Here is an 11,489-nt window from a genome sequence, read left to right as displayed (position 1 = left end):
AGCACACTGAAGTGCAAAACTGAAAACACAATCATCAAAATGGAACACACCATATGAATGACAGTGACTCTGGAAAATGTCTCAGTGTAGGCCTACTTTTTTCATAAAAAGTAGGCCTACACTGTCAGGTTTAGCATTTTGTGCGTGATATTTTCAGTTTTCTGTGTGCAGTTTTGAGAAAGCCGTTATTGTTCTGAAAAACGTGTGTTAACAATTGTGAAAAACTGTAAAACAGAACACAAATATGCAGCATAAAAAGGTTTATTTCGGTACACACAGAGAACAGTACATGACGGTGCAAGACCCCATGGTGATTCATTGCAGCACATATTGTGACGCTAGTCGGCGACCTCCACAATGGCCCACTGGCCAATGAGGTTTCTGCCCCGCCGCCTCCTCTTCACCAGGTTGAATCCCACCTCATCAATAAAGATGTACTGGTACAACACATGAGCTGTGTCATGCTCCTGGATTCGCTGACACAGACAGCATGAGAAGGCAAGTTACAGTATGGACACAGAGAGGTCAACACAGTGGGCTACAGTGAGACACTGTAGAAAAGGAACAATATTGGATTACAGGTACAATACATGCATGAGTCAGTGCTGAATGTTGGTACTTACAAGCACAAGCTCTCACTGTAACCCCTTCATGCCTGTGTTCCGTTCAAATGGGACCCTGAACACTTGTTTCATCCACATGGCAGTCCTATGAAGAATACAGTCCAATGTAGAGAGGCTGACGGTCTGGACGTTTGTAAATGTAGCATGGTCAGCCAGGATCCTAGTTTTTATTTGTCTGAGTGTGATAGAGTTGTTCTCACGAACCATATCTACAATTTCAGTCTCCTGTTCGGCTGTGAAAATGAGGTGAAACTGCTCAACAGACCTGAATGTTTAGAGATTTGAGTATTTGTGTGTTGTAGATTGATGCTTTGAGATTTTACTTGAGAAGTGTGTGCAACAACTGAACATTGTGTGTAGTGTTTTGACCACAATGTAATGTGTAATTGACATCATAGTGTAAAGAATGAAAGTCAGAGTCTAATGCAGATAAGGAAGTGTGAAGTAGTGCCAAATTGGGTCGAGCGATTGGTACATGAAGTGAAGGTTCTGCAAACTGTGCAGAATTTTCGCTTTTTGTGTGTTAACAACTGAGGAAAAACTGTAAGCCCCTTTGTTTGGAACCCTGGTAATATACCTGAACACAAATAGTAGGGTGTTACTATCCCCAAGAGTTACAAATTATTTTAGGTTTGAATCTTAATAAATTCCAGCCCAGGAAGCATCAGCGCTTCGGCCCTAAAACACTTTGGTAAAGTGATAGAAAGAAGAAAGGGGCAGGCACTAGTGAGAGATGAGTGAGCAGGGCAGGAATGACAATAAAAGAGAGAGAGTGTCTGTGTGTGTGAGAGAGAGAGAGAGAGAGAGAGAGAGAGAGAGAGAGAGAGAGAGAGAGAGAGAGAGAGAGAGAGAGAGAGAGAGAGAGAGAGAGAGGAGGTCTTTGCTCAATGGAACTTAGTTGTACTACTAGTTGTGTAACTTTGCCGGCACAAACTACTAAGTGGGTGGAGGCTCAACCACTTCAGTTCATTACTTTGAGGAGAGATTGTGTTAGACAGTGTTAAAATATGACCAAAAGGTCTACATCTACTGGAGGAGTTACAAAAAATGGACACAAGTTTTCTGAAAATGGGACTTCAGATTCCAATGGGAAACTGCAGGATGAAGATGACAGGAAGGTGGGATTGGGGAAGAAGGTTACCCTGCTTCGAGGGATTTCCATCATCGTCGGAACCATCATTGGGGCTGGGATCTTCATCTCTCCAAAGGGTATCCTGAAATACTCTGGCAGTATAGGAATGTCCCTAATCGTATGGATTGGCTGTGGTGTGCTGTCACTCTTTGGTGAGTTCTTCATAAATATTTTAGGGATAGAGGAATTTTCCACTACTTGGAATTTGCATTTACTGACTGTACAAAGAATAAATAAGTCCTCAGAACAAAGAATGAAAATAATGCAAAGAATTAATAGCTATGACAATGTGAGATCACAAGAAATCACTTCTCCTTGGAGAGGGGTTCCGACCAGGAAATCAACAACAACTTTTAATTATATAAAATAATTTCACAGCAAACTACACAGAAAAACTGTGACAACATACTGCTAAAATACATTTTGAAGACCAAACTTAGTTTAACCCTATTTGTATGTGTATGTGTAATGTTTATGCGAAAGAACAAGTTATGATACAAATACAAAAGTACACATTACTTGGATTATTGCAGTTGTGCAGCTTATTTACAAACACTGCTATGATTGAGTTGTGAATATATTTGTGATGTGTGTAAATATCCATCTTCTATGAACAACAAATTGTGCCACCAATGCACATAATCTATTTGATTAAAAACTTTATTTAAAAAGTTGTATTTCATATCATACTCGACTGCAAAAATAGAAGCTTAGTTTTAATGTGCTATTTACATTATCAGTAAATAAATGCCTCTGTGAAAGATTTTTTGTCATTTGCTTATTTGCAAAGTTTATTAAATTATGCTCAGTCAATATAGTGTGATTGGGCTTGGCATACAATAGTTAAAAACCTGGTTCAAAGAGTGATATCAGTTTACATAATTTTTTCATCAAAAACCCTTATAAAGCATGGGCAGAGATTATTACAATATAGGTGTAGTAGTTGTTGTCTCTACAATTAAGTCGCCATTTGTTAAATGATATTTGTGATGTACTTGAGCGCAGCAGGGGCCAGGGCCCGCACTTTACCCCAGGGTCCCTCAAACAGCTTAATTGTAGGTAACAGTAATACTGCAGCTGTGCCATGCTTTTGGTGCTCATGATCTTAAACAAAAATATAAATCATGATAACGTGAATTATCATTATTATTCTTGGAGCAGGCTCCAGAGAGAGAGTGGTCGTCTAGCAACCAGAGTGTTGCTATGCTAGGAAAGTGTGACATAAATGCACTCCATTTTTCCTCGTATTATTATTGATGTGATATGACGTGTAATGATGGCCACATCAAATTTTGAACAATCTGATCTTGCAGAACACATTTTAGTATATTATTCAACCTGCTTTAATTATGTTTCGGTGCTGTTAGCACTTGCTCAAGGTTTTGGAAGGATTGTGGTTTGGTTTAATACAGAACACAATGTTAACCAAAACCACCTTTCACCAACATTTTCCCCTGGCTTTTGTGGCTTAACCACAGACAGGAGGTCAAGATTAGCTAAACAAGCAACAGGGAGCTAAATCCCTCCAGAGCAACTCTTGTGCAGTTTATAACTGTCACATCTCATCAACTCAAAATGCTAAACAGACAACATTTAGGCAGCAGTTGCTTTCAACAACATAGCAAAATGTTATAATAGTAATATATAAATGTAATATAGAAGGTTTGAATAACTAGAATTGCAGGAGACAGTGCTAAAGCACTATTGTGCATATTTGTGCATTGCAACATATATTGTTGAGGCATTCTTAAAGCCTTGAGTTTTTATACTGTAATAAAATGCCCAAGCACATTATCCCTGAATTCTCTTCCTAAACCCCCCTTTCCTGAATCCCCTAATTTCTATTACCTAACCTTGTAATTAAAATGCATCCCCCTAAATCTGTCTGTCTTAAGTTAGGGGTTGAGATGTTGGAACGCTCACCCAAGAGATATATGGAGGTGATCATGGGGCCCAGAGAGGGACAGTGCATTTCTTCAGATGAGGCTAAGACAAGTTAATAGCCCTGGGTCTATTCTCTGCCTACCTTATTGTTTCAGAGCCAAAGCTAATCTGTCACCTCTATCACTACAGGAGCCCTGTCCTATGCTGAGCTGGGGACTTGTATTAAGAAGTCTGGTGGACATTACACATACATAATGGAAATCTTTGGACCTCAGATGGCTTTCATACGGCTGTGGGTTGATCTTATTGCAATAAGGTAATGCCTGCCTCCTTCATGCATGTTTATTGAACCTAACCTTAAACTTAAAACTGCACTAATCAATAATATTATTATTCACTAGGGCTGAGGTTCACCTAAACTCTTTGGGCAGCTGCTGTTTTCAGTGATAAACTGTGATAAACCTACTTCACGCTACCGTATCAGCACCTAACAGCTGGCAGACATTGAGGCCTGGGGCACAACCAGCCGTGTGCAGCACGTTAGCTTCAATCTTCCTCATTCTGCATGCCGAGCAAGATATGTGGGCAATGTGGGGAGCGTGGCCTAGGGGATAGAGCGGGTGTTCTGCAACAAGATGGTTGCTGGTTCGAATCCCACTCTTTCCCATCTGCATGCCTAAGTAACTTTGGCAAATATCACCCCTAAAATGGCCCCTCATAGATGTTGAGTGTACTCAAAATGTAAGTCGCTTTGGACAAAAGCGTCAGCTAAATGACGTAATGATTCAGTTGTCTGAAACGCTACTTCAAGTTAGGAGTGCTCCTAACTTGAAACAGGTACAGTAAAGGATTCAAGTAGTTCTGTTTGTGACATATTCAACAGATGGACATTGAAACTGTGGTGAAAGAGAATTTTCACCCTCAAATTTGCTGTGAACCACAGGCGGCACTCAAAGACAACAGACGAGACTGACTGAGGAGCAGCGCAGATCCTAGTGTGTGGCTTCTCACATAGTGGCTAAAATACAAAGCAAGACGAATATTTGGTGAACTTAGAAGAGGAGCAGGTACAGAGTCAGATCTTTCCCGTAGGAGTTGGTGGTGACCCAACAGAGCTGAAAAGAGGGATTATTGGACTTCATATCCATGACCTAATATTATGACTATGTTCTTATGTGTAATTAGGTAAATATTTGCTTACATGTTAGCACAAACTATTTTGTAACGTGATTGTACAAGATTGTCCCTTTGCCTCAAAGTGGCCACACATATACGTGAATGCTACTCTAACCATTTTGGCCTCAAACTTTGAAAGGGAGGGAATCCCTTTTATATAACACAGTTCTATGAAGTAAACTGAACTAAACCCCCCAAAAAGAAATACAACAAGGGCACTGACCTACTGTTCAAAACGTCCCTGTCTCAAGTTCACTTCATTGGCTCTAGAAAATCTCTCTGCATCACCTTTTGTCAGGATGTGACAATGACATTTTCTGACCCACTTACTTTTCTGAGTGAATATATACTCTATGTGATAAGTAAGTACCGTAAAAGTAAATACAATACAAAATATACAAATACAAATACAAATACAAAAGTAAGTGCATTTTGACTTCTGGGGCCTTCATACTACTGGCCTTCTTAGATTCAGTTAAGTATATTCTTTATTAAGCTTCTCTATTAAATTGCTATTGTATCTGCTGTCTTAGGTTAACTAGATTGATAGTTTCAACTGTTTGGTCTCACCTGGAATTGTATGAGACGGGTGCTTCTTTGTTTTTTAATTCTGTCTACTGCTTGTAGTTTCTCTCAGGTGACTGAGAGTTAAATAGGAACCAGCTAAAGGTTAAATTGCTTTCTTTTTATTCCAATTCTGTTAAAAAGCATAATTCTATTTTAATTTCTACCTGCTGAGGTAAATAGCCTTTGTCCAGAAACAGTTTCTGGCCAGAAAGGACACTTAGCTGAGTCCCTGATTAAAGGGACAAGTCTCTCTTGTTATTTTAACTGTGTTGATTATCTGCTGCTGGGCCATTAACACCACGTGGTGCCTGATTGGCTCATGAGCAGGGGGAGTGGTCAGCACAGCTGAAGCCAGCCATCGTCAACCCTGGTTTAAAACCAGGAATTGTTTGGAGCGTCAGCTTCAGCGTCTGTGAAGACTCATCGTATGAAGACTCGGAGGATAAAGACAAAGGAGTCTTTCGTTTGAGGCTGAGTATAAAGCTGCATTTTTATTTTCAATATGTGTATAATTTCTGTGCGCTTTTCTCATCGTAGTTACTATAGGCCTTGTACTCGCTCACACCAACACCGTTACCTTTCCTGTCTTATCTATCCAACCCGCTCCACACATACCCAACACCTTGTCACAGGGGGCCTATGGAACTGCCAGTCAGCTACCCGCAAGGCAGACTTCATCTCTGGCTTTGCTACACAGCAATCACTTGACTTCCTTGCTCTCACTGAGACCTGGATTACACCGGACAACACATCCACCCCAGCTGCCCTCTCCACTGCCTTTTCCTTCACCCACACACCTAGACCCACTGGTAGGGGTGGCGGGACAGGTTTACTCATTTCACACAAATGGAGTTTTTCTCTCTACTCGCTTCCAATCTGTACCCCAACATCTTTTGAATTTCACGCTGTGACTGTTACTCAACCGGTACAATTAACTATTGTTGTCCTCTACCGTCCACCAGGTTCTTTGGGAGATTTTCTGGAGGAATTAGACGTCCTCCTGTCAAACTTCCCAGAAAATGGCCCTGCACTTATCCTTCTGGGTGACTTTAACATCCAGACAGACAAGTCATCGGACCTTTTACTTTAACTGTCTTCTTTCGCTCTCTCACTCAGTCCTTCCCCTCCTACTCACAAAGCCGGTAACCACCTGGACTATATTTTCACCAGAAACTGCTCAACATCTAACCTCACTGTAACCCCACTTCATGTCTCCGACCACTTCTTTATCTCTTACTCTCTCCCATTATCTCAAACTGACAACCTTAACACATCAACAGAGTCGGTACCTGGCCGTCGCAACATTCGTTCCCTCTCTCCTTCCGCTCTAGCCTCCTCTGTTCTATCAGCCCTCCCTTCCACTGACTCTTTCTCACTCATGCATCCTAACTCTGCCACTGACATTCTCCTTTCTACTCTGTCCTCCTCTCTTGACTCTCTCTGTCCTCTTACGTCACGTCAGGTCCGCATGTCCCTCCCAGCTCCGTGGTTGTCTGACTCGGTGCGTGCCGTCAGAGCCACTATGCGATCATCAGAAAGGAAATGGCGGAAATCTAAACACCTGGACGACCTGCTAGCTTATCAGTCTCTTCTCTCCTCTTTTTCTGCCTCCATTTCCACAGCCAAAAGCACTTTTTACCAAACTGCAATTCAAGCCTCATTTTCTAATCCCAAAAAACTCTTCTCCATCTTTTCCAACCTCCTCAACCCTCCCAGTCCCCCTCCTCCTTCCTCTCTTCTACCAAGCCACTTTGTCAACTACTTTACCAAAAAGATAGATGACATACGCTCTTCATTTTCTGATCCTCCTTCTATAACCACACTTCCAACAACTTCATCTTCATCCCCTTCGCTCTCCTCTTTCACCCCCCTGTCTCCCAATCAAGTTCTGACCTTGGTAACCTCCGCCCGCCCGACCACCTGCCCCCTTGACCCCATCCCTTCTCACATTCTCCAGTCTATTGCCCCTGACCTTCTTCCTTTTCTTACCCATCTAATCAACACTTCCCTGTCAACTGGCTGTTTTCCTAATTCTCTGAAGGAGGCAAGAGTAAATCCTCTCCTGAAGAAACCCACCCTGGACCCGTCTGAAGTAAATAACTACAGACCTGTCTCTCTCCTTCCATTTGTTTCCAAAATTCTTGAGCGTGCTATCTTTAATCAACTTTCCTCCTATCTTAACCACAATAATCTTCTTGACCCTCACCAGTCTGGTTTCAAGGCAGGTCACTCAACTGAGACTGCCCTCCTTGCTGTCTGTCAGCAGCTTCACACTGCTAGAGCAGCCTCTCTCTCCTCTGTCCTCATCCTTCTAGACCTCTCTGCTGCATTCGACACAGTGAACCACCAGATCCTTATTTCCTCCCTTCAGGACCTCGGTGTCTCAGGCTCTGCTCTCTCCCTGCTCTCTTCCTACCTCAATGAACGCACTTATAGGGTAACTTGGAGAGGGTCTGTGTCTGAACCTTGTCCCCTCACTACTGGGGTCCCTCAAGGTTCTGTCCTAGGTCCTCTCCTCTTCTCTTTGTACACCAACTCCCTCGGCTCTGTCATTCACTCGCACAGCTTTTCCTACCATAGCTATGCCGATGACACCCAACTAATCCTGTCTTTTCCCCGATCAGAAACACAGGTAGCAGCACGAATCACTGCCTGTCTGACCGACATCTCTCAGTGGATGTCTCAACACCACCTGAAGATTAACCTTGACAAAACTGAACTTCTTTTCCTTCCAGGGAAAGACTCTCCCATCCACGACCTGACTATTAACTTTGACAACTCTGTGTTAACCCCCACTCAGACGGCTAGGAACCTGGGCGTAACACTCGACAGCCAACTCTCCCTTACTGCCAACATTTCTGCAACAACACGGTCCTGTAGATTCATGCTGTACAACATCAGGAGAATACGCCCCCTTCTCACTCAGAAGGCGGTGCAGGTTCTGGTCCAGGCTTTGGTCATCTCACGTCTAGATTACTGTAACTCGCTCCTGGCAGGTCTACCTGCTACTGCCATCCGACCTTTGCAGCTCATCCAGAATGCAGCAGCTCGACTGGTTTTTAACCAACCTAAATTCACTCACACTACTCCTCTCCTCCTCTCCCTTCACTGGTTACCAGTGGCTGCTCGCATCCGGTTCAAAACACTAGTACTTGCGTACCATGCTGTGAACGGATCCGGTCCAGTCTACATCCAGGACATGGTCAAAAGTTACACCCCACCCCGTTCACTCCGCTCTGCTTCGGCCAATCAGCTCGTTGCTCCCTCACTGCGAGCTAAACACTCATCAAAGTCACGACTGTTTTCCGTCCTGGCTCCTAAATGGTGGAATACTTACAACTTTTTGAAACTAACACTTTAGTAGCACTTAAATGGCACTTACTTATAGCACTTTGTAGTTTTGCTTTATTTGAAGAAATTGTATTTTCTTGATTCTTGCCGTCCTTGGTATGGACCCTTGGGTTTGAATGCACTTATTGTAAGTCGCTTTGGATAAAAGCGTCAGCCAAATGAAATGTAATGTAATGTAATGTAATGTAGCTTGAACGGTTCTCAAGTGTTTGCTCTTTCACAAAGAATAGGATCTTGATATGATTAGTTCAAATGGAAAACAGTATAAGATATTGAAAAATATAAAAAAGAAAAGAGAAAAATATATGTGCATATAAAGCTTTCAAACATATGCACCAGCCTGCATACCTTCTCTTAGGTCGAGCCTTTTGTTCAGCATGTTCTAAAATCATATAATTTATCGAAAACTATGCTGTGTTGAATTGTCGCCTGCTCATGGTTCCAGCCCTCTGCCAGTAAAAGTGTATTTAGTGGTTAAATTGCAAGTCAGTGGTGTTTAATTGAACCCAGGACCGACAGAAGAAAAAGGATCTGTATTTATATTACTAGTTTCTAGTCTTGATGACTACTCAAAGCACTTTACACAACGGTTTTACATTCACCCGCTCACACAGTGCATCTAATTGCAACACTTTCTCTATGAGAAGAGGCAATTTGAGATTCAGCATCTTGCCCAAGGACACTTCGGCATGTGGAATAGGGAAGACTGGGATCTAACCACTGACCCTCTGACAACCGCACTAAGCCCTGAGCCACAGCTGGAGTCTGAGGGGCAATTAAGACCACATAATGACTAACGCAAATGGAGAGGTGTATCAATGTTTAAAGTATTTGTACAAAAGTAAAACGTCTGACAGAGATGAAGGGCGCAGTAATAACATTTGTAATGAAAGCGGTATTGCCAATAATGGTATCATATGTGAGTAAAGGCATATCGTATATCTACGCAATCTAATCAGTCAAGTAAGCCGGAATTCTTGGAGGGGTTCAGGAGTTTATATATACGTATAATTGTATCTTTTGACCTGTAATCTGGAATCGATTGTGAAATCAATATGAACTCATATTGAAGTTGCCATACTCCATTGAGAAGAAAGATAGAGTTTGGTATATTACACAATATACACATAATGCATCCCATTGTCTCAATGTGGTCTGTTCCTTGACATTATCTGCATTTCAGGAAATGTGTAAGGCTTAGCTGGTGAGACCACCACACCTGGCAAGTTCAAACCAGTGTGGGGAGAAAAAAGCTCCATGTGAAGTTGTGTGTGTACACAGCCGAGGCGAAGCAGTATAAACAGTCCAGTGGCTATCCTGAGCCGCCCAATTTTATGCTGGCCTCGGGCTAGCAGGACTGAATGGAAACCATGGGAAATGAACATAGACAGAGGTAGAGAATGAAAACAAGAGCAAAAGAGAGATTTCCCAGGCTGCAGCAGCTCAGTGGCTGTTGTGGGAAATGAAGAGGGGAATACTGACAAGCTATAAGATGAGCCAGTGGGACCAGTCAACCTTATTTGATTCTTATTGAAGCCAAGCACAAGTCCACCACATGAGGAGGCCATTATGGGAAAAGGTTGGATGTAATCCTCCCTTAACATATCACACACCCCTACACACTCACGTACACACACACACACACAAACACACACACACACACACAAACACGCTGTTCATTTGAGAAAAAAAGCTACCATTCACATTAATACAACTTCTGTTGAATGTGATAAGTAAAACCTGTGTTACCTACTATTTTATGTCAAAATGGCTGCTGTGAAAGAGTCTATTGTCATTTCTATGACTATGTGGTGAAGTGTGCAATTCAAAAGGGTACGCTTCATCCTGCGGATTATATCTTCTTTTGTGTTTGCTCTTATTAATCTAAACAGAGTCAGGACTCATTGACCGGACCCTATAGCTACTGGTGAGCAATACAAACAAAGCAGAGGACATGACAATCTTCAAACTACTGTAGATACAATCTACTATAGATATAATCCACTGAGGGTTTGACTGTTATTATTATGATAGATCCTCTGTAGGGCTTCTTGATGACTCCTCCATTTACTTCACTATGTTCACTTTCAATATTGTATTGAATCTATATTTTTTACACCATTTCATTGAACTAACCAAAGCTTGTTGCCATCACTATATTCTGTAATAATCCAAGTCTCATAAATGGCTTTTGTATTTAATATATTTAATACACATTATTTATACTATTTTAACCTGTGTCAAATAACGTTAACGCAAGCTTTCACATCAGTGAAGGAAATTCAATGACCAATATTGTAGCTTTTTGCAAGGTTTCATGATGAAACAGAGTTGTAATTAGTTTCAGTATAAAACACACAACTAAACTGTTAATTCTTAGAAAATGTGGTATTAGTTTATTCCAAACCTGTGTGTGTGTGTGTGTTTTGCAGGCCTGCAGGGATGGCAGTCATATCTCTTGCCTTTGGTCAGTACATCCTGGAGCCTCTGTTCATGCCTTGTGCTATCCCCCCTGTGGCTGTTAAACTGGCCACTGCAATCGGCATAAGTAAGTACATTGACTGCTGTTTAATGAACACTTCAGAGTGACAATATGTCAGGGTAGTGTTTTCTGTTTAACCTGTTATAACCTGCTCTATGAATGACAGGAGATGTAAGCACACATGATAACAATAATTAAACTATGCAGTTCGAGGCTGGAGAAAAGAAGGGCTTGGTGTCAGCTGTCCACATGAACGACCTAGGACTGTCTTTAT

The 11,489-nt window shown here is 41.9% G+C and overlaps 1 protein-coding gene across 3 annotated transcripts in view; it reads left to right on the top strand.

Annotated features, from left to right (window-relative positions):
* Positions 1-1,553: 1,553 nt before the first annotated feature.
* The window catches only part of slc7a11 (solute carrier family 7 member 11), a 29,184-nt gene continuing 19,248 nt past the window's right edge, over positions 1,554-11,489 (top strand). For 2 of the 3 annotated variants that reach the window (XM_062394192.1, XM_062394191.1), the window contains exons 1-3: positions 1,556-1,907; positions 3,829-3,955; positions 11,166-11,281. In XM_062394192.1, coding sequence (XP_062250176.1) covers positions 1,631-1,907; positions 3,829-3,955; positions 11,166-11,281 — 520 coding nt within the window. In that variant the 5' untranslated portion in view covers positions 1,556-1,630. Of the gene's footprint in view, positions 1,908-3,828; positions 3,956-11,165; positions 11,282-11,489 lie in introns of all 3 variants that reach the window. The other variant, XM_062394193.1, reaches the window with a different exon arrangement.

This window comes from Platichthys flesus, chromosome 8 (assembly GCF_949316205.1).
Source record: "Platichthys flesus chromosome 8, fPlaFle2.1, whole genome shotgun sequence".
In the NCBI taxonomy this organism is placed as follows: domain Eukaryota; kingdom Metazoa; phylum Chordata; class Actinopteri; order Pleuronectiformes; family Pleuronectidae; genus Platichthys; species Platichthys flesus.
Note: the sequence above shows the minus strand (reverse complement) of the source record. Positions and strands in the feature narration are given on the sequence as shown.